Source organism: Carassius gibelio, chromosome B14 (genome assembly GCF_023724105.1).
Source record: "Carassius gibelio isolate Cgi1373 ecotype wild population from Czech Republic chromosome B14, carGib1.2-hapl.c, whole genome shotgun sequence".
Taxonomy (NCBI): domain Eukaryota; kingdom Metazoa; phylum Chordata; class Actinopteri; order Cypriniformes; family Cyprinidae; genus Carassius; species Carassius gibelio.
Window position 1 is genome coordinate 9,512,192 of NC_068409.1, and position 24,292 is coordinate 9,536,483.

Consider the following 24,292-nt stretch of genomic DNA (forward strand, 5'->3'; position numbering starts at 1 on the left):
GTTATTAATATTTACTGAATAGGTGCGCAATGGCTCCGATAATTCTTCTTGGTGGGACCGTTTTTTGTCTGGTTTTGCTGGGCTTAGTGCCTATAGCTTCAGGCCAGATCGCATATTCCATTTCAGAGGAGGTGAATACGGGGACGTTTGTTGGAAATATCGCAAAGGATCTTAATTTGAATGTTCAAGAACTGGAATCACGCGGGTTTCATATCCCCGCAGTTTTGGGAAGGACATATTTTGAGGTTAATTTGAAAACCGGTGTTCTGTTTGTCAGCGAAAGGATCGACAGAGAGGAATTCTGTCCAGCCTCACCGCAATGTTCCATAAATTTAGAAGCCATTGTCGATAATCCGTTAAACATGTTTCGCATTGAGATAAAAATTTTAGACATTAATGACAATGCTCCGTCGTTTCGTATTAATTCTAAGCGATTTAATATCTCAGAATTGTCCATTTTTGGAGACCGATTTCAGCTGCCTAGAGCGTCTGACCCTGACGTTGGAGCGAACTCGGTTAAAAATTACAAGCTGAGTCCAAGCAAGCACTTTTCCCTGGATGTACAACGCGGAGGAGAGCAGAGTGTGTCGTCTGAGTTAGTACTGCAGAAAGCTTTAGATCGAGAAAAACAGCCTGTGATTCACCTCACACTGACTGCTGTAGACGGAGGAAACCCTCCCAAATCAGGTACAATGCAGATAGTCATAAATGTGCAAGATGTGAATGATAACGCACCCGTTTTTGGCAAAGCTCTTTACAAAGTGCGGCTTGTTGAAAATGCACCAGTGGGAACATTAATCATACATCTAAATGCCACTGATTTAGATGAGGGTGTGAATAGTGAAATTATTTATTCTTTAGTGCACCAAGACAGCGATGACAAAGCAAACAGCGTTTTTAAAATGGACTCTTCCACCGGCGTGATTTCAGTGCAGGGCAATGTGGATTTTGAGCAACACAATGCATATGAGATTCATGCTCAGGCTAAAGACAAAGGGTCGAGTCCGCGATCTGCGCACTGTAAAATATTAGTAGAGGTTTTAGATATAAACGACAATGAGCCAGAAATATCATTAATGTCACAAGTGAACACAGTAAGGGAGGATGCTAAAAAAGAAACAACGGTTGCTTTGATAACGATATCGGACAAAGACTCGGGAAAGAATGGGAATACGCATGGGAAAGTGGTAGGGGATGTTCCTTTTAAATTACAGTCGTCGTATAAAAACTATTATTCTCTTGTAGTGGATGGGCCGTTGGATAGAGAGCGTGTTGATCGATATAATGTCACAATCATGGCGTCAGATGAAGGGACTCCGCCTCTTTCTGCCACTCGTGTGTTTACAGTATATGTATCTGATGTTAATGACAATCCACCACATTTCCCAAATCCTGTCGTAAATATCTTTGTAAAAGAAAATGGCCCTAAAGGCCAGATAATTTACACTCTTTCAGCTGTTGATCCAGATTTAGATGAAAATTCCAAAATTACTTATGGATTATTTGAACCACTTCTTAAATCTGGAGATACATATTCTGCTGTTAGTATAAACCCTGTTAGTGGAGTTATACACAGTTTAAAGTCAGTTGACTATGAGGAGACAAAAACGTTTCAGTTTAAAGTCCAGGCCACAGACTCTGGTGTTCCTCCGCTCAGCAGTAACGTGACTGTCAATGTGTTTATCCTGGATGAGAATGACAACAGTCCCGGGATTCTCGCGCCCTATTCCGAGCTCGGTTCCGTTAACACGGAGAACATTCCCTATTCTGCTGATGCGGGCTACTTTGTGGCCAAGATCAGGGCTGTAGATGCAGATTCTGGTTACAATGCACTGCTGTCTTACCACATCTCTGAACCCAAAGGAAACAATCTGTTCCGAGTCGGAACCAGCAGCGGGGAGATCAGGACTAAGAGGAGAATGAGTGACAATGACCTGAAAACTCACCCGCTGGTCATTTTGGTTTGTGATAACGGAGAGCCCTCACTGTCAGCGACTGTGTCTATTGATGTTGTGGTTGCTGAAAGCGCAGGTGACGTCAAGACTCCGTTCAGACACGCGCCGATAAAGGAGGAGAGTTTCTCGGATTTAAATCTGTATTTACTGATCGCCATTGTGTGCGTGTCCGTCATCTTTTTCCTGAGTCTCATCAGTTTGATAGCTGTAAAATGCCACAGGACAGACAGCAGTTTGGACAGGTACAGTGCCCCGATGATCACCACTCACCCTGATGGGAGCTGGTCTTACTCCAAATCTGCTCAGCAGTATGACGTGTGTTTTAGCTCCGACACACTGAAGAGTGACGTAGTAGTTTTCCCTGCGTCATTTCCGCCTGCAGATGCAGAACTGATCAGTATTAATGAAGGAGACACTTTTACAAGAACACAAACACTTCCTAATAAAGAAAAGGTAAGACTTTCTAGGGGGGTTCTATTTGTCAAGTTATTTATTTATTTATTTATTTATTTATTTTATTTTTTAGTTTCTATGTGTGCTTTTACAGTACATAAATCCTGACACGTCTTCATAATCATGGGCCTTTTTAGATTGCCTGAGACTGAGAGCTCTCCATGGTGCTGAAACACACTGATACTTGTAGTTTGAATCTTTCCAGCAGCAGTGTACGGAATTGAGCAGTAATTTTAATGGTACCTATATGGAATACCAAACAGCTTTTATTTTATTGTTATTGTTATTTATTTTTTCCTTTATTACTTTTCTCCCCAGTTCTGTACTTGTATTACGCAGAGATTACTACTTTTGTTTCTAGGTCTGAACATGAGTTAAACAGCTGTCACGTGGAACGGATTTGTCTCTGCCTGCGTCATTTTGGTTAAGGAGGCCATGCCCAGCTTCTGTGGTCCCCTTGGATGATCTCTGGCACATAAACAGCAAAAAAGGATGCTACTACTGGGCTTAAATTTGCCAGTGCTATTTTACGGAACACAAGCCTTTTACCTATTTTTTACATTTCTTTTCTTTTCTTTTTTACCTACTGCAGGCAGTACTCATTACTGGTGGTGCTCCTTTTCAACCTCTTTGTGTGCCTTCCGATCATTTTACATGCTATTTCCCATTTGTATTTTCTTTTAAATTCACTTTGTAAACAGGGTTCAGTAGATTAGTATTTTAACTGCAGTCTATCCATGCACTGTCTCTCCTCACAGCTGAGGCTCATCAGGGTGGGAGCAATACAGATAATTTCTACAGCTTGTAATTTGGAGAAGGGCTGTCTATATCCCTATAAGTAGTGCTGTCTCATTCGCAAATTAAAACTGTATTTTATTTTTTGCATGGTTTGATATTGTTAATGGTTAGTCGGATGCCTTCTCTCTATCATCCCTATGCTTTTAGGTTGATTAGGTTGATTTCATCAGTTATATGCATGAGGATTATTTAGATGGTCTCTAAGCAACAATGAATGTTCTACCACTGGTCATATTGTGGTTAAACAAAGTGTGTGTGTGTGTGTGTGTGTGTGTGTGTGTGTATATATATATATATATATATATATATATATATATATATATATATATATATATATATATATATACACACTGTATGGTATATCTAAATATCTTAATTTTATCTATTCTGCTGTTTTACAGTACATCTGCAGGTTTGTGCTTTGTTGGGTTTTGTTGCGTTAAGCAGAACCACACAAAGCAGAATTCAGCTCTATTATTGTCTCTACACCGGCTGGGATTTTCCTTCTAAGCTGATGCATGTTGCCTGTGTGGGAGAACGAGAGGGGGATGGGACAGAGAAAAGAAGAGGGATAGAGAAAAGGAGGAAAGTGTGGGTGTTGAGGAAGGAGAGATGGGATAAAAGGTAGAGGGAAAAATTCAAAGAGAGGGAGAATGACGGGACATGTGGTGGGGGAGGGGCTGGTAATTTTCCATGCTCTGCTGCTGGAGCCCATGGTTTGCAAGCTGAGCTCATAGTTCTGACATCATCACTGTCAGTCACACCAAAGCCCCACCCTGTGCTCCAGTTCTGCTGAGGACAAGAAGCACTGTGACAACAAACACAGTCATGCTGTCTATAGAGTGAGTGGTATATGTGTGTGTTTTTGATAGTTTGCTTATATGAGCAGAGGTTGCGCATTTGATATTTGTTGACCAGCAGTATGAATAAGAGTGTCGGCAGCATTGGTTTCATTACGGTCCTGCACTGACTCTGGCTTTTACAGAGCATTAAATTGATCCCTTAAGCACATTACCAAGATACAGTTCACCTAATTGATTTACATTTTAGCAATGTGCCTTAATGCAAAGAGGTCCACTCGTGTGAAGAGAAACTCAATTCAACATTTGTGCTGCAGCAGGATAGATTTATTATTCACAAAATATTATTTTGCAGTGGAACATTTTTTTTTTTTTTTTTTTCAAGACCATGTCATTAGAACATCTACTTCCAATTCTTTATTTTATCATGACTTGCAAAAATGAGAACGTTAAAGCAAATAATTTAGAATTGCATCTGTAATGCAAATGTTAGTTGCTAAAATGTTAGCATTGGTACATCTCAAATCTTTGTAGATCAATCAGTTCAAATCAATGAATTTGTTACTCAGATTTAACAATTCGTTTGCAGCATCATTTAAAAAAATGCATTGCATGATTATCTTAGCACATATGTATTGTATTTAGCATTAAAAATTTTGAATACAATTAGCAATAATAGCTGTTTGGTTTGGGTTATGGTTCCCCTGACTCCCTGAAGTGAGTTTAGAGCAAAATAAACCAACAAATATGGAATATCTTTTTGCTCCATCATTAACCATTCATAGTTATGGCCTAGAGTTATGAGCTAGAGCACATGATTAATTGGAACAATCATTCACCAGTTGTTAATCAAGTAACATGTCTTTTCTACCCTTTACTCCTCTGTCTCCCTCACTTCCTGTCCAAACACACGCCATAATGATGTTATATTGCGATCTTGGCACTTGGTTTCTTTTATTATCCCTTCATCTTCAGGTTGTCATAGCAACCAGGCTCTGTTTCTTTACAACCAGCCAATGCTGCATTTTGCCACACCCACACACAGTGAGAGAGACAGAGGGAAACAAGAGGGAAAGAGCATGCAGAGTCTGAGTGAACATAAAGGGTGTGGTGAACTGATATGGTAATTGAACAGAAGAGAGAGAGTATATTTAGAGCATGTTCATGAAAAAGAGAGAATAAGAGGGGAAGCAGGTGGCACCAGGCAAACAAATGAGGGTGTCGGGGAGACAATAAAAACCTGATTTCCTGAATTAATTCACTCTCGGGAGTGTGAGTGGAGAAACAGCAGCCGCCGGGAGTTTGGCCACTGATTAAACATGACAGAATTTATCATATTCTCATTGAGAGACCGAGAGGAAGAAAGAGAGGGAGAGACAAGGAGCAGGGAAAGATGATGAAACATGGGCGGCACCAGTGGTGCTTTCAGGATGTAAGCCCTAATTTTTTACAACACCTAATCACCTCCTTTCTCACAGAGTGGCTAAATTTTGTTGTTAACAAAAACATAAATGATGTGCCCCAGTATTGTAATTTAGATTTAGTGTTAAATGCCATGTCTGGTGCATATATTTGCTTGTGCTTGGAAGGAGTTTTAATTGAAGGACACACTGACCTGGACATTTGTCTTTGCAAAACCTTTGAAAGCTACAAAGTAATTAACTTTGCAAAGGTTGGCAAACTAAGCAGCTATTTTTTTTCTAGTTCACTCATTTTACAACCTTCAGAATAAAACAACAATCTTGAAGCAACCCAACTGTTATGTGTTTGGTTCTGTTAATGTACAAAACTTTTTTCAAAAAGAGTTTTTCAAGACTTTAAATAAAAATTTAGGAGTCCATCTTGAGATAAAGTATTATTTTAGTATTTTTACTTAAAAATCTAATTTAAATCAATGTATTTTTTTTTTTTAGTTTTTGTAATTATTAAATTTACTAGTAATTTATTTGTTATTTTATTTTTTAAATACATGAATACAAAGATTAATACAAGATTAAAAATGCCTCACAATGACATGCATTCTGATATTAATTATACAGACCTGCAGTTCTTCATTTTACCCCTATATATATATATATATATATATATATATATATATATATATATATATATAAATATAAATGTTATTTGTCTGTCCTAAGCCCCGAATGTCTACTGTCTCTAGAACAGTCCTTGTATAGTAAGCAGCAAAAAGAAAAGAGAAAAATAACGGAAAACCTGGCTGCTTGATTTATGCTGGCCTTCACAGCATTTATGGGGTTCTCAGTTGTGGCTTTGCAGCTCTGTCTTTGCAGAGGACTACTGAGGCTTGTCTGCATTAGCTGATAGCTTTGTTTCACCTCCACAGGCGTCTATTTTAGAATCAGGCTTCTGAAGTGCAGCCAGTGCGGAGGCAGCAGGGTTTATCAAGGTCCCGGAGGTTGACTTGTTTTGTGCTTCGTAAAATCATGGACTGTTCTCTGACAGAGAAATGTAATCGAGGAGAAATTACACACGCTTTGGGATCACAGATCTGGGAATCATGTTGGTTTACAGAAGCAGAGAGCTTTTTGGGTGTGTTTAACATTTAAATCTGCCTGCAGAGAATATAACCGAGAATACAGAATGTTTTATTTATTCTGCTGTCCCTAAAATGTCCTTTTGGAGATGTACTAGAAGTACTAGAGCTTTTTTTGTTTTTGAAAATCTAGACCATGATTAGTAATGCCTATCTTGGGAGTTTTAATTATTAGAGTGTAAATATTTGTTCTGACAACTATTCAATTTAATTAATTCTTTAAAATAATTTGTCTTGAATTTGTAAATAAAACAGATTATTTGAGTATGTTTTACAATAAGATACAGTTTCAGTTTTTTTTCTACTTAATGTAATGCTTAGCGTCTTGGTGTTTCTTTGTTACTGTCAAATTTGCTAACAATTTCTGAATGCAAATTGTTTCTACACACACACACACACACACACACACACACACACACATATATATATATATATATATACATTTTTGTGTGTGTGTGTGCATACTCTGATGTTTACCAGTGTAGAAAGAAGATGCATATATTTTGCCTTCTCACTCACTTTAAATGATCATTTAAATGTAAATTTGAATAGTTTCATAATTGGTCAGTTTATTCTACAGTAAAGCCTTTATTTAAGGGTAGCTAACCAATGTTAATGGGAAGGGAGATTAGGTTGTTTTAACCACACTGCAGGAGAAACATGGAAATGTCTGGCAGATATAAGTATTGAGGATAAGAGCATAATGTTTAGAGATGACATTTTCAAAAATAGATTTTTATTTATTTATTTATTTATTTAAATTCCATCCTGTTGCTGCTTTGCCTCATGATGACATGCATTCTGATATTAATTAAACAGACCTGCAGTTCCTCATTTTACCCATAGAGGTCTGACTTTACCCATCCTCTGTTCAACAACGTCTAATTCATGCTGACACACCCAGAGTATTTTCTTCTGCTTCTTGGTCTTTCAGCCTATATCTAATTAATATTCAGGTCTCCTAAAAATAAAATAGTAAAGGATGATGACAAAAATAATTAAATAAATAAAATGTTAGGAAGGGAAAAAGTTGAACTTTATTAAACGTGATTTTGATATTTTGATGTGTAGCTTATAATGTAGTAAAGTTTTAATCTGTACAAATATCCAAGGTTGTTTACATTCAATAGTACAATACAAATGTAGAATTTAAATAGATATTTGTTACAGAATTCTATATATCTATAAAATAATATTTATAGAGTACCTCATACATTTTTAATTAAACATAAATGTATTTTTATTTTTAATAAAACATTTATTTGACATTTTAAGAAAAAATAAAATGTTAAAATAATATATTTATATAACAAGCATTTATGGCTTGATATTTTCATATAGCTTATACCGTTGCAAAGCTTTAATCAATACAAATACAAATACAATATAAATTAGATACACATAGTGGTAAATATAAATAAATGAATAGTTTAGAGCATTGTGGTCTTCTGATGATGTCATCATTTACTATGAATGATGAGTGCAGTGAGGTCATCACTCGTGGCCCAGAGCAGTGTGACAATGAAAAGGGAAGCCCCAGTCAAACAAGTCACAAAACTGACTCACACACATTTTTTTCAGACCGACAAAACTGACTCACACACTCCCATAATGACCCTCATTTTATAAAGATACGTGAGGACAATTCAGCACATGAACATAGAGAAGTCACTTTCATAAATGTTTCTACACAGACTCACCTATAACAACTGTCTGACAGTCTCAAAGCTGGGCCTGCAAAGCTCTCCTCTTCATAACAATCATTATTGCAGTCTAATGATTTTTTTTAATGGTGCAATAACTGCACTGTAATGATCCAGCATTAATATTTCAAAGTCGTTTATAATGAGTGAGTAGAGCTGGAAATTAATATCTAACAGTAACTCTGGTGAGACTCTGATACAGTGAGGTGATGAGATCTACTGCATGCAAATGTGCGTATGTCCTGTTTACATCTAGAATAGCTAAGAAAATCTGATGAAGTTAAAGTGTAAAATGTAACATTGTACAGAAAAATTTCAGAGTAAGTGAATAAATGGTAGGGTGGTTGATAAGAACTGTAGAACGAAGGGTTTGATTTGTTGCTAAAATGCTCCAAATACAGATATATTCAGCAACCGCATAACATTTGAGACACTGATTTGGAGCAGAGTCTGACAAGTGTACGTTTGAGCAGAAAGTAGGAGAGATAACTTCATTTGAAACCTCGAGAGAGGAGGAACAATTAGCACCAGATAGCAGATGGATGCAGTTCCAACAGGTAAGACAGGGAGATGTCAATGTTGTACAAATGCATCACAGCACAATGAGAGACAGAACACGACAGTGAGAGAGAATTTGTGTGTGCGTGTGTGTGTGTGTGTGTGTGTGTGTGTGTGTGTGTGTCCATGCTAGACAGTCCTCGAGGGAAAGGCCAGGTGTTTGGATCAGCTTGCGTGCATAATTGGCAAGATTATTGCTGAATTTTTTCTTCCTCCTCTTTGAAATGGGCGTAAACAGCCGTGTGTATCCCGCAGGGAGCATTTGTGAAATGTCAGGGCAGCGCAGTCTGAGCTCACCTTTGCTGAGCAAAATAGAAAACAATACATTTCGTAACTTTGAATGTGGAAAAAAATATTTTTTGTAAATTGAAAAGTGTCCTATGGTTTTCTTTTCACAGTTTGCATTAAATGCTATAGATTCCTTTTTTAATATAATTACAATTACACACACACACACACACACACACACACACACACACACACACCAGGATCGCTCGCTCACTTCCTCTGTTATTTATTCCTCTGCCAGAGTGTTTCTGTCTCCTGAGGTTTTTCTCATTCCCTGGTTGTCATCCTCTTCCTATATATATATATATATATATATATATATATATATATATATATATATATATATATATAAGGCAAGCCTCATCTGCAGTATACATAGCTCTAATTCATTGTACAAGTCAACTGGCAGTGTTGAGAATTTGTTGCTGACATTCAAGTTCTGTGACTTTGCTTTTTTTTTTTTTTTTTTGATTAAATATCCACCTCTCTCTCTCTCTCTCTCTCTCTCTCTCTCTGAGAAACTGAGGTTTGAAAACTATTTTTATTTATTTAAATGAGAAGTTTTCTGTACAAACTTTATTTTGGGCTTAAAATCTGAAAGTATGATTGTCAGTTGTTACATTTTATTTTGGGTAAAGCCAAAATGGCCAAAATGGCAAAAATAATAAAATAAAATAAAAAATAAAAGAATATAATGTTGAAAGGGTGTTTACAGCTATATCAAATAAAGGCTTTTAATTGATTTTCATTTTTACAAAGCTATGGACTTTTTAAATATTTTCTAATTTTGAAAGAATTTGGTATCATAGAAGAGCTTTGTGTTTTGTTATTGAAAATGAACCTTATTTTTTTTTTGTTAAGTTGCTAGAAAAATACAAAATTCTCTCTCTCTCTCTCTCTCTCTTTAACACCTTAGTTCTGATCAGATCTTGTGGCTGCGGTCTGTCTTGTCGTGGGCGCGCGGATTCTCTAGACACAGAGAGAGGGTGGAATGTGGGGGAGCTTTTACTCGCCCTGTGGCATGATGACTCAAAAGTTGTTCTAGGTCATTCCGTCTAAACATCATCCTAAACATAGCACTGCTGTTTGTACAGCAAAGCCTGCCAGACATCACTTGTCGCACCACTAGTTGTCACATATTTTTTAATCAAGTAAATATTTGTCAGGAAAGGTTTATTTCTGTGTAGTCGCATGACTAGCATCAAGTCTTGGCTACAAAAGGTAGGCAGGTGCTTAGGATCGCCTTAGGCGATTATACTCATTGTGTTTACCACATTAGAAGAAAGTAATATTATAATTGAATCGAATTCCCGTTTTGAATTGAATTTACGTGAGCTCAGGTCATCATCATTTCAAGTCATCATTAGCCGTCAATCGTGGTCGCATTGCAAAACACTGTGAAAATCTGGTCACTTCTGCCCAGAGACAGCATGAGCTGGCGGCTCGGATGTGTGAGATGTTTGCTAATGTCTGACTAGAGAGAGAGAGAGAGAGAGAGAAAGCCAAATACACTGCCCAGAGTTTATAGCTTCCAATTGATATATAATAGCCCCAGTGGACATTAATAGATCGTGTCAGGACTGTTGGCGGTCTGATGTAACTTCCCGCCTGGCCTTGATTAATTAAAGAGTTGTGTTGGCTCCTGTGAGGTACTGTTATTCGTTTTAAACTTGGCATCAAAAGGTCTGCAACAGAACTGGACCCACAAGCCATTTTAGGAATGTGCGGTATTTTAATTTGCTTTTTATATCTATGATTTGTTATGGCTTTCTGGATGTCTTAAACTAATAATGCATTAATATTATAATGACTTTTTTTTTAACTATGTATTTCTTGCTTAGAAAACAACCACTGGTTCTGCACCTTCCTATCTCCACTCACTTTTACAAACCTTGCACCTAAGAAGCCTCCGTTTGGTGAATGAGTGGCGCCCCATGGCTCAAAATCACTTTCTCAAATCTTTACAATAAGCAACTCTTTTTTTTTTTTTTTTTTAATCCTGCTTATTTTTTTTATACTTTCTTTTAGCTCTATTTTAGCTGGAGTTTTTTTTTCTCCTGTAATTTTGTATGGTAGCATTTCTCAATTTATTGCGTTGCCATTATTATATATAAAATATGGCTAAATTGCACGTAGTGTAAATTTTTTCTTGTTCAGAGGTACAGAAGAGGAAAGTGGCATTATGCTGGTGGGCTAGCTTGCATCAGAACGTTTATCCCTGAACCTGTTTTGTACATTAAAAAAAGAGTCCCATGGTAAAAGCAAAAGTGGGGAGAGAGAGAGGGAGAGAGAGAGAGAGAGAGTGGAGGGAAATGTGTGGGTGAGGCAAAGCAGTCAGAGATGCTCCATTTGTAATCGGTGACAATTTAATCTGTCAGTTTTGGGGACAGTAGGGAGAACGAGTGAGTGGCCTGCGAGAGAATGCTGACGGCTAACTATAAAGGCTGTCAGCAGTATCTAATGTATAGACAGTGAGAAGTGAGATGGCTTTCTATAATGAAAGGCGAGAACAAACCAGTCGGGCATTACAAATCAAATTTATATTTTCAAAAATCAAATATGTTGTTGTGATAGAATATAATTCGTCGTTCGTATGCTGATGTCATTTATTTAATGTGACCAATCGTCTGTACACAATCCCATAGTCACCTCAGCTGTGCGCTAAGAAGACGAGACAATGAGAAAAGGGCGGTGGCACGGTCTCTGTGATTGAATACAGCCGTGTTTTTAATCGATATTAATGAGAATTTTTAGAAAACAAGACGAAAGCTGTAAAAGGTGAGAGCTAACGATCATCTTCTTACTATACTAGTGTTATTTTATTCTTCGTGGCGTCTCTGGTTGTTAATAGGCTTGTCGATGTTTTTGTTCGGAGGTGCTGAAATGCAGTGAGCTGCGCTGGTTAGAGCGCGTTGCTCCCATCCCCCGCCTTTACAGCTCAGGGTAAGGGAGGGGGACAGGAGAGAGAGAGGGAGCGATAGGCAGCACCCTTGTGAGTGGGAAACAAGAGTCAGCTTCGCGGAGAGGAGAGAAGGAAAAAAAGAGCTGGGGCGCAAACAAAAGAGAGAACATGGATGAAGCAGGAAAATGTCTGATTAAAAAGGCAGCTCAGCGGAGGCTTTGGTCATCCTGCACATAGTCCGCCCGTTTTTTTGGATGCCGTGATTTGGAGCTGTTGCGCGGGGAGCTTTCAAGGCGGAAAGCAGTTTTTAAACCGTCTGTGGATGTTGCCAGCTTGCGATGGCTGTTGCAGGGCGATGTAGCTGCATAAAAGAGAACGTGCCTCTTTGTTTTTGTTTCTTCATTGTTCTACTAAGTGTCCTTACAAATGCACAAATTCGCTACAGCATTCAGGAGGAGCTGGAGAGCGGCACTGTCGTTGGCGATCTTGTTCGGGATCTCGGGCTGGATCTGCGAAAGCTTTCGGCTCGTCGGATCAGAATCAGCTCCGACAGTGCGAGGCGATACTTCAGCATCAACCACAAAACTGGTAAGCTTGTTATAAGCGACCGGATTGACCGCGAAACGCTCTGTGAAATCAGCGGCACCTGCACGCTTAGTCTCGACGTGGTGTTGGAAAACCCATTTGAACAGCACAACGTGGATGTTGAGATTTTGGATGCAAATGACAACTCGCCGCTTTTCCCGCGAGACGAGTACCAGTTGGAGATCTCCGAGGGCGCACAGCCAGGAGCGCGGTTTTCCATTGAGGGCGCGCAGGATTCTGACGACGCCTCAAATTCCGTGCGCCATTATCGCCTCACCTCAAACGAACACCTGGCGCTCGATTCAACCAAACCACCTGCTGACGGAAAACACATAGAGCTCGTCCTGAAAAAGCCTTTCGACCGTGAGCTTTTGCAGTCACACCAGTTTCTTCTCACCGCTACTGACGGTGGATCTCCCCCGCGCTCAGGCACAGCCAAAATCAACGTGCGAGTTTTGGATACCAATGACAACGTGCCAGTCTTCGGCAGTTCCGTATACAAAGTGAAACTGCGGGAAAACTCTCCTGTTGGCGCGCTGGTAATTAAATTAAACGCCACAGATAGAGATGAGGGCTCCAATGGGGAGGTGTATTACTCATTTAGCTCTTACACGCCAGATAGAGTGAGACAGGTGTTTTCCATAGACACAGACAGTGGAGAAATTAGAGTTAAAAGCAATGTAGACTTTGAAGAAACCAGCAGCTATGAGATGTATATCCAGGCAGCAGACAGAGGCCAAGGGGCCGTAGCAGTGCACTGTAAAGTGGTGGTGGAGGTGCTGGATGTGAATGATAACCCTCCTGAGATTGTGGTCTCCTCACTCTCCAGTCCAGTTCGGGAAGACGCTCGTGCAGACACTGTGGTGGCTTTAATAAGCATAAATGACAAAGACTCTGGACAAAACAAGCAGGTCAGCTTGGACATCATCCCCCCAAATCTACCATTTAAAATCAAATCAATCCGAAACCATTACACTATTGTTACCTCTGCCTTCCTGGACCGGGAGACAATAGCATCATATAACGTCACAGTTACAGCCACGGATGGTGGAACGCCACCTCTTTCATCGTCAATGACAGTACGAGTAGAAGTGGCAGATGTAAACGACAATCCACCACGTTTTGAACAGACTTCATACACTGTTTATGTCTCAGAAAACAATGCACCCAGTGCACCTTTGTGCGTTGTCAAGGCAACAGATCCTGATGCTGGTGAGAATGCTCGCATCACATACACTGTCCTAAATGACAACAACCATGGTATTTCAGTGGCATCATATGTTTCTGTCAAACCTGCCTCAGGTGAGGTGTATGCACTGCTATCGTTTGACTTTGAGAAGTTGCGTGAGTTTCATTTCCAGGTTAAAGCTCAAGACAACGGTGTGCCGCCTTTGAGCAGAGTGGCAACAGTTTATATTTACATCATGGACTCCAATGACCACAACCCACAATTTGTTCGCCCAGCGGCAAACGGCTCACACTCCACAGAGACTATCTTGCGTAACTCAGAGGCAGGGGTCCTTGTTTCACGTATCCTGGCTTGGGACTTAGATGCTGGAGAAAATGCCTGGTTGCTATACAGCCTCCATCACCCGCTGGAATTGGACTTGTTTAAGGTGCATGAGTACACAGGAGAAATCCGCACAACACGGCGAGTAAATGAGGATAATGCTACTGTTTTTAGCCTCACAGTGCATGTACGAGATCATGGTTTGCCTCCCCGCTCTGCATCTACAACAATTAACATTGCCGTTATGGAGCTCCCACCCAAAGTGGCCCCAGACCCAAAACGCATTATCAGGCCACATGGAGCAATGATGTTCTCCCATGTAACCCTCTATCTTATCATTGCCCTGACTGCAACCATCTTTGTTTTCTTGCTCACCGTCTTTGTCCTAGTAATTGTTCGCTGCCATGCCTACTGCAGCCAGCCAGATGCCTGCTCCTGCTCACCTTGCTGTGGGTCCAAGAAGAAAAAGAAGTCTACAATGAAGAAGGTACCCAAAGACGGTGGAAGTGGTAGTGTGGCTGCAGGTGGCGGAGGAGGTGGAGCCGCAGGTGGAGGTGGTGGCGCTGCTGGCGGGGTCACAGTCCAGCAACAGTCCGCGGTGATGCGGAGAGACCTGAAAGTGGAACCACACTACATTGAGGTCCGAGGAAATGGCTCTTTAACCAAAACATACTGCTATAAGACCTGCCTGACTGCCACCTCAGGAAGTGACACCTTTATGTTCTACAATACGGGGCGTCCGTTGAGTGGGACTTGGGGCTCGGGGGCAGACCGTTTCTTCACAGGACAGAGTGGGCAGTTTGTGCGCAGACTGAGCATGCCCGACGCTACGGCAATACAGGTGTGTGCAGTGCCCACGCTGTTATAGCATCCTTTAAGTGACTCATCCATCTATCCACCTCATCCATGCATAAAGAGTGGAGAAATTCACTTCTCTTCCATAATGTGGTACCTTTTCACCCTCAGATGTGTTGATGATTTAGGAACAGCCCCAACATTTTTTGTTTTGTTTCTAAATATTCACACACTCACACACAAAATATCTGTAGAAATTGCTAGACAGTTTCACAATTTATTATAAGGAGACACAAGTAAACATACTCCATTTTTTATTATTTTTTTATTTTATTTTTTTCATAGAGTTTAGTGAAGTTGTTAGTTGTATTGCTGACTTTTTGCATTAACACTACAGGCCTGTTTCAGCAGTGGAAAGAACAAGTGTTTTGATTGGTGTATACCAGGGCTCAGTAATAGATCCTGTTATATTGGAGCCTTTTTGCTTTTGCTTTTTGTGCCTCATTAATTCACAGCAGTAGCCTTCAGTGTGAACTGCAGAATGTATGCGTGTGCAGTTTTGATGATTTAGGGTATCAGACTCTTTTGGCACTTGATTACAGCTGTCATCAAATTGCATTTCATCAGTTATGAAGTTAGAGAAAAGCGCTCTGTAGGGACCACCCACTTGTCCAAAGATGGTTGTCGTTGGCGTGGCAGAAGGATTCCTGTGTGTTTCTGTCTTTCCTTTTATTTCCTTTTACACATCAGTTTTTGATAATACATTTTAGATACATAGTTGATCATTCTATTTAACTCTTTCTTTACTTAATATGTTACTAGTTTATTAGGAATATATGTTGCTCAATGTCTTGCACTGCTATTAACATAGATCTCATGGTTGCAAACTCACCAGTCTCATCATGAACCAGAGGTTAAGACTAATATAATTGTATGTGCCCATGCTTGCTATTTAATTCAATAGTAGTTTTGTCTAGTCACCTACAGTGAACGCAACTGCATAACAGCTTAGCATGTCAAGCAGTTGTCAGAAATCAAGAATCCCACCTACTCTATCTAACCTGAAATCTAGTATGTACTGAACACTGAATGCAGATTTACGGTTACATAAACCTTCACTTTGTCTACTTGAGAAAATAATTTCAGTGTAATTCAGGATGAATCTAAACATGACAATTTATTCACCAGGGAATCAACATTATTCCAAATTTTATTAATTGGTCAGTCATATAAAACATATTCCAATAAGATTTTAGAAGCATTTACCTGGTGTTTTACCTTTATTTAAAAATTTGCCCTCCATTACTATGATGTTTAAGGTTTAATAGAGAGAGAGTTGGGGGGGGGGGGGTCCCTTTTTTTTTTTTTTTTTTTTTTTTACAAGCACTAAGACCTATAAAAAGATACCAAAAATTAATTAGAACCAATGTTAGGGAAAGTTACTTTTTAAAGTAATGCATTACAATATTGCGTAACTCCATAAAAAAATTAACTAATTACGTTACTTCATTACATTTTATGGAAAATAATGTGTTACGTTACTTTTGCGTTACTTTTTAAATCTGGAAAGGGCTTGATTGTTTTTAAAATAAAAAAATATAAAATATATTTTTGGCAAATATAAAAGCCTTTTCACAGCAAAAATGAAATGAATAAGCCTCAGGCTGAAGGGAAAGTAAATGTACATCCGTACAGTAGAATGCAGAGGAAGAAATTTCAACACACTTCAGCAATAAAAAAAAAGACAAACAAATGTTTGTCTACAGTAATTTTTGCTTATTAGTATGGCTGAACTGGATCATCGAAGGTCAGAAGCAAAGACATTGGTTAATAGAATGTGATTAAATACATACAGGATATTTGTGTTGTTTTAACATTTAATTATTGCAGGTTTGCATCATATTCTGAGTTGCATTATTTTTTATTCATTTTGAGGATTACGGAATCTGTGTTTTTCTTTTGTTTTGTGAGTGAGATTAATGCATATTCATATTTATTTTAGATTAACATTAACATCTTCTGATTTCTCAACATGGGGTAAGGAGAGCTATCAATCAGTAAATAATAATAATAAAAAAATAACTTTTATTATTTATTTGAAAAAGTAAGTCTTGTAAATTAAAAAGAAATGTGTTACTTTACTAGTTACTTCAAAAAAGTAAGCTGATCATGTAACTTGTGTTACTTGTAATGCATTACCCCCAACAATGATTGTTTCACATTTGACTTTGATTTTGGTCAGTGTTTTTTTTTTTTTTTTTTTTTAGCTTATAAGGAGTGGAGGCGAGAGACGAGGAGAGTGACCGAAGGAAACAGAAATGGTAGATCAACAGTGAACTATTGAGGATGTTAACCTAATGAGAAAGCGTTCAGATGTTGATTCTCATATGAGTTCTTTTTCTTTGTTTGCTCGGACAGTGGCCTCACGGTTTAGTTATCTTGGCATCATACTTGTAGCTCTCTTTTTCTCCTCTCTTTCCGGCTCTCGCACTTGTTTACTTTCCCTCCCTCTCTCCAGCCTGTTCTGCAGTGCGCTGTTTCAGGACATCTGGGTGTGTTTATATTTAGAGGTGTGAAGCTCAAACAACACTCTAGTTTCTCTGTACCCACACGTAAATCTCTCTAGAGAGACTTTGCCGTCTAGCTTCAGTTAAGTTACAAAGCTTCATGTTGGACATCATCCATCATCCACAAAAAACAACTGATAGGCATTTAATCTGTGAACACAGGTTAGCATGATTGCTTATCTGATGACAGACAGACAGACAGACAGACAGACAGACAGATAGATAGATAGATACATAGTCATTCTTTTGTATAAGGTTGGTTGATTTTCTTTGCATGTCAAATATGTTAAGATCTCCTTTGAATATTACATTGTACACATACAGACTTACTATGGGCAAATCTCAGGAAAATTGAGCTAATCCAAAAATAATCACTGTCCAGAATAATGGTTAGAAATTAAAGATTTGATGTTTTGTTTCATTTTGTGAAGTAACCACTCTCTTTCTGTGTTGTTAAACCTGTTAGATTGACCATAGCTTCCACTGTAAATTAGGCCTGCAAAATAAATCGCATTTGAATCGATATTCATGCGCATCTTGTCAGTAAAGCCAGTTCTGCAATCAGTGGTAAATCTCCATCATGTGCGTGCTTTCAGATGGAGCAGCATTTACTACACAGAGCCGTAGTTCACTGAGAAGCTGTGCAAAACCACCGTCATAATCGCATTTAAGTTGTGTTGTTGATTGGGTTCTGAGTGTTTCAAGGATTACTGGATGGGAAAGCAGTTTCACTGTGTGAGCGCCTCTTATTTGTGAAGTAATTACTGGCTCATTTCAGCTGTTCTCATTAAATGTCAGTGATGTTTGTTCTCCCTGTGTGATTAAGTGGCAGTGGAGCTGAGCTCAGTGTTTCTGGTAGCTTATTGGCTGGTTTGGTTTGGAAAGAAAAGGACGGGAGGATTTTGATTGGTTGGTGCAGTGGTGCAAATGCTGTATCTAGGCTAGGTGTGTCCACTCAGAAGGGAACTGAGAGAGAGAGAAAGAGAAGTAAGGAACTGCCAGTGAGACGAGATCAGACTGAACTCATTATCTGCTTCACACTCTCTCACGCACACACACACACGCACACACACGGATAAATCAAAGACCTGTGAGGTGAATTCAAATCAGATCACCAGTTTCTTTGCTCAGCAACTGTTGTCATATTCACTTTATTTGTGTTTCTTTAATTTCTTCAAAGGATTTAACCCAAGAATCTTTCAAAACTTTTCCTCCTGCAAATGCTTACTGTAAAACAGTTTGTGTATCAGATGGTTAAATACATTTGAACCCTTTGAAACTGGTTGAAATATTCAACCTTTCTTTATAAAATGTTTTATTTGACAGTTGGTATGCCATCTATGAAAGGTTTGTGCTAGGTTGAACACCAGTGTTAGTATGTGATGCTTTTGTGCGTGACTGCTAGCTGGCGTGTATAGTAGCTGTCTTGCAGGGTTGTATGATGGATGTGTGTGTTTGCGTGTTGTGTGGAGGAAAAGCAGGCCCTGCTGATTACATTTTGAATTGGATTTCACATTGATAAATGTCCTCCAGGAGATGTTTCTGAGAGGGAAAATGGGTGACAAAAGGATCTGGGCAGCATAATACAAGCTGAAATGTCCTGCTGTGCCTTGTAAATGCAAGGAGATTTTACATTGATTGTAAAGGGGTAAACAAAGATTCACCCTAACATTTGAAGGGACAAATATTTTAGTATTTTATATTTCAATTTTGCATAAAGAAAATCTATTTAGCATTTTCAACTGTGTACTTATGGAGAGTGACTCATGAATTTCTGTTTTATGATCCATACTGTTTTTTTTTTTCTTTGCATTAATTTGAGACATTTAACCAAAAGCCAGCATTTCCTCCATATTCTTATTGCTGACAATAATTTTGCCAAGTCTTTATGGTACTAAAATAAGCTTCATTTCCTTTAAGCAAGATGCAGCTTATCATTTTTGTTCTTTTGGTTTTGGAATGAAATGTGACCTAGACATGTTCTTGAAAGGTTTCATGACATTCACTCACCTTTGTGCATTTTTTCTGCCGATATGCATCAGTTTCCTTCTCCCTGAAGAGACTCATTCAAACTGATCTCCCCCTCCTGTTACTGCTCCTTTTAGGGTTTTATGAGCCTGATTCATCTCAGTTTTTTGAATGGTTGATTGAAACCTTGTTTTGGATGATGAGCATCTCAAATTGTAATTGTGTATGTGTATGTTTAAGACATGAATGAAATCTTGACCCAACGCTAACCCTTTCCTCAAAAGCCAGAGTCCTGCAGCCATCATGACCATATGACTGCACTCCAGCATGATTAATTAATGAGATGATATTGGTTTTTTGATCCACTCCAGTGCTTAATGTCATCTCTTTCTCTCTCTCTTTTTGTCTTTGTCTTTCTCAGCCTAAAGGTCCCAATACAGACTGGAGATATTCAGCGTCCCTCAGAGCAGGAATGCAGAGGTAAGACTTAAATGGTTGTGTTGTCTTTTTTTATTTATTTCTAAATTGTATTTATTAATTTTTTTCATCTGCTGAAAAACCCTATTACTTTAAAGGGGTAAATGAATACATAGTAAGTACATTTGCTTTCCTGTGTTCATTGTTCAAAAGTTGGGGAGGAATTGTCACAAACTACATTAATTCTGTTTTGACACAAGATATGTTGACTACAGGAAAACGACTACATAAAATGTATAATAATATCATCTTTAAATGGATGAATCTCATGAATGGAAGGCAAGAAAGACGTATTACAAGACAGTAATTTCCAGACATTTTATGAACGTATTTACCTATGAAAACAACAGATGTTGATACGATCATGAAAACTCATGTGCACAGACATTACATTACCCATAAACCACTGGACTGTGCTGGGTAGCATATAGTTATCTACCACTCATTGTGAATCAACCAATGGTCTGATATAGATGCAGCAGCCACTGAATGACCAGTACAGCTGTATAGCAACAATTTCCGTGGAAGCAGAAGTAGGTCACATGCGGTGATTGAAGTACTGCCTGTAGCCATGTCGGCAAAACGATGGCAATGAAGGACATTGTAGACAACAGACTGGGCAGCATGTTCACATATGCCAGGGCTATGTGTGTGTGACTGAATGACCTCCGATCTTCATTAGTGGTACACTGATTCCCTCCTAATTGCAGCAAGGTTAAATGAGAACTAATGTAGCTACGCAAATCACATCCATCCATTAAATCAGATTCCTGTCTCACAATTTATGTGCTTAGAGAAAGCGCTGCAAAATTAATTTCACATTTATGATGCTCTTGCTTTCTCTGTCTTAAGACTTAAGAAATGTAACACCATAGTGACCTCATAGCAATGCATTAAAGACAATCAGATTGAGATTTGCAAGGGCAAACATTACCTTTATCTTATCATTACTCTCCTAAATTTATTTATTTACACCAAAGTCAAACAGGTTTATGTACCCTATGAATCTTAAAAAAAAAAAAAAAAAAAAACATTCTTATTACTTATTATATAAATAACCACATGGCCACAGGCCATGTCACAAACTATTTTGCATGTCAAAAAAAATTAGAATACTTATGGTTTCTCATGTTAAACAGATAAATTATCATTGAACAAAAGCAATGACATTGATATGCAGGCAGAAATGAGCAGGGGAAGGAGAGGCAAACAGAGATAAAGCGAGAAGGGGATGTTTGAACATTAGCTTAGGATCATGTATTTGGTCCAGTGTTTCTCATTAATAATGTATTAGCCTTACTGACTGCTGCTTCACAGCTCTTTAAAATGGCTTCCACACTCACACACACACACACACACACACACACGCATGCACACACATACACAGCTTGTAATAGCAGCAGTAACCGCCTGACCTTGGACTGCAAACATTCATCAGAGAAGAAGAGAGAGGGGGCAACTAAAATGGTGGTTTTCCACCCACCCCCCTCTGTTCTGCATCCTTTCTGTCTTGGATCATTTTGTATGGGTTTTACCTGATTACTGGTTGATTGCATATATTAGAAATGTCACGACATATTAATTCTTGTATTTTAAAATTCACATATAAAATAACACATTTCTGTTCTGTTATGCAAGATACCAAAGACTGGTGAATTTGCTCTTATTTTCATACTAATCTATCCACAAACAGTGACTGGCATGCTAAAATAATAAAATAGAGGAGATTAGCAATGTTATTTATCTTTTAACAATATAACAATGCAATGTGTTACAAAGTGTTAAAAGTTAAAAAGTATAAATTTCTAACAATGCATTATATTAAAAATTGGCAGTACAGATATGTATAATGTTATTAAAGATTTTGTTTATTTTGAGTAGACATCGTTCTTTTGAATTTTCTATTTCAAATAATCTGGAAAAGATGAAAAGTTTTCACAAAAAGTATGAAGGAGCAAAACTGCTTTCAACATTGAAAATAGTCAGAAATGTTTCTTAGGCAGCAAATCAGCACATTAGAATGATTTCTGAAGGATCGTGTGACACTGAAGACTTGGAGTAAGGATGCTGAAAGATCTTTACATCACAAGAATAAGTTACATTTTTAAATATATATTCAAGTAAAAACTAGTTATTTTAAATTGTAATAATATTGTTTTTTACGGTATTTTTGATCAAATAAATCAATCAACAATTTTTACCATTTTACCAAGTCTGTAATTATTAGTTTAGTGTACATAATACATTTATTGATATCAGTATGCCATAATTAGCGTATACAATCTAAAATGAGCTAAATAAATAAATCAATTGGCAACGTGATAGAGAGACCCATATACAAATCAAAAGAAACATTCAACAGCTACCTTCTGAAATGCACTTCTCCACCAATTTGTTATGATGTTGTGATGTTTGGCAACAAATCTAAGTGCTTCATGTTTTCAGACACTGAGCACAGTGAGCTAATCCTTTCTTAACACACTTGCAGCTACACACAGAGCAACAGGGAGAACATACCAAGTGATAACACCCTTTTCTAAAGAGTAACAGAAATCTCTTGCTTGGTTTGATTTTCTGCCACTGGTGAATTTTTGGTGTTTTTTTTTTTTGTTTTTTTCTGATGCAGACACAAATGTGGGTGTATATAGAGTCAACATAAAATGGAGTTCGCATTACATTTTATTTTCGTTATATGGCGTATTTCCAATTGAAGCAGGATGATCAACTGCACAAATTACTGTGTGTGTGTGTGTGTGTGAGAGAGAGAGAGAGAGAGAGAGAGAGAGAGTATGTCTTTGGTGTGAAATTTGCACAGGACTGTAAAATTTAATCTCAGAGGTACTGTGACTGCAGAGAGGAGCATGGCCTAATCCTTAATCTCTAATCCAAGCCTCTAGATTCCAGTTCTCACAGAAGACCTGCATATACCCACACTCAATCATTCAGCCCAGGTTAAACATAAACCCTACTTTCATGCCACACTTTGTCCTTTATAATCTAGGACATTTTCTACAGACTAATCGTTCCTCATATATTGGGATCTGAGACATTTTGAGTATGAAAAAAAGTGCATTACTATAAAGAATATCTCATTTTTTTATGTAAGAAACCCATGAATAGAACAGAATTATAAATAACTATCCTTTATAGTAGTAGTAGTCTTGAAACATTTTTATTAGCATTAATTTAACAAAGCTCACAAAAATGTAAATGTTTTACTGATTTATTTAAAAACTAAAAAAAACTAAAAAAATAAAAAAAATACATTCTCCTTTGTTTGTGTTTAGTTCGGTCCATATGGAGGAGTCATCCGTGATGCAGGGTGCTCAAGGAGTTCTTGTTCAGAACTGGCCCACCGTCTCCAGTGCTCCTGGTAAGAATCTAAACTCTCTATGGCACACTCTTAAAGAAATATATTTTTTTAAATGAGATATTTTATTTCTTAGTTGTATCTCTAATCAGATTGATATCAAATAGAGTTGTTTACTTTCTTAATGCTTCTCTTTTTCCTCTTCTTGAGTTTTGCCTTGAGAAGAGATTGAACCACAGTTAAATTTGTGATGATCTGAGCTGCTATAGAGTAGCTCTATACTCTCATACTCTCAACCTCTTACACTCTTAAAAATAAAAGGTGCTTCATAATGCCATAGAAGAACCTTTTTTGTCTAAATGATTCCATCAAGAACCTTTAACATCATTTCACACATTATTCTTTGCAAGGGGAAGTCGTGGCCTAATGGTTAGAGCGTCGGACTCCCAATCGAAGGGTTGTGAGTTCGAGTCTCGGGCCGGATGGAATTGTGGGTGAGGGTAGTGCATGAACAGCTCTCTCTCCACCTTCAATACCACGACTTGAGCAAGGCATCGATCCCCCAACTGCTACATAAATGGCTGCCCACTGCTCCGGGTGTGTGCTCACAGTGTGTGTGTGTGTGTTCACTGCTCTGTGTGTGTGCATTTCGGATGGGTTAAATGCAGAGCACAAATTCTGAGTATGAGTCACCATACTTGGCTGAATGTCACTTTCACTTCCTCAGATTACACAAAGGTAAGAAAAAGATGGCTATTTAAAGAACATATGACTGAATGATTCTTTGTGGAACCAAAAATCGTTCATCTGTGGACGATTTGAAACAACCAAAAATCGTTCATCTTTGAAGCATCTTTATTTTTAAGAGTGTAAAAAAAAAAAAAAAAAAAGCTGTGGCTTTTATACTAAAAAAATATGGTAGCAACATTTTAGGTTTTATGATTTTAACAGTTAAATACCATAAAAAAAAACTGATAATTAACTGATATGATGTTAAAATATAACAACCTATTGAAGTACTGAAATCTGTTTTGTACCTTTGTAATACACAGATAACCACCATTTG

At 38.1% G+C, this 24,292-nt stretch overlaps 1 protein-coding gene across 13 annotated transcripts in view; it reads left to right on the forward strand.

The window, feature by feature from the left end:
• The window catches only part of LOC127971204 (protocadherin alpha-C2-like), a 150,820-nt gene that overhangs the window by 113,930 nt on the left and 12,598 nt on the right, over positions 1-24,292 (forward strand). For 8 of the 13 annotated variants that reach the window (XM_052574054.1, XM_052574053.1, XM_052574056.1 and 5 more), the window contains 2 exons: positions 19,861-19,919; positions 23,204-23,289. In XM_052574054.1, the coding sequence (XP_052430014.1) occupies positions 19,861-19,919; positions 23,204-23,289 (145 nt within the window). Of the gene's footprint in view, positions 1-2,031; positions 2,409-12,033; positions 14,951-19,860; positions 19,920-23,203; positions 23,290-24,292 lie in introns of those variants that run through there. The other 5 variants (XM_052574045.1, XM_052574047.1, XM_052574048.1 and 2 more) reach the window with 4 other exon arrangements.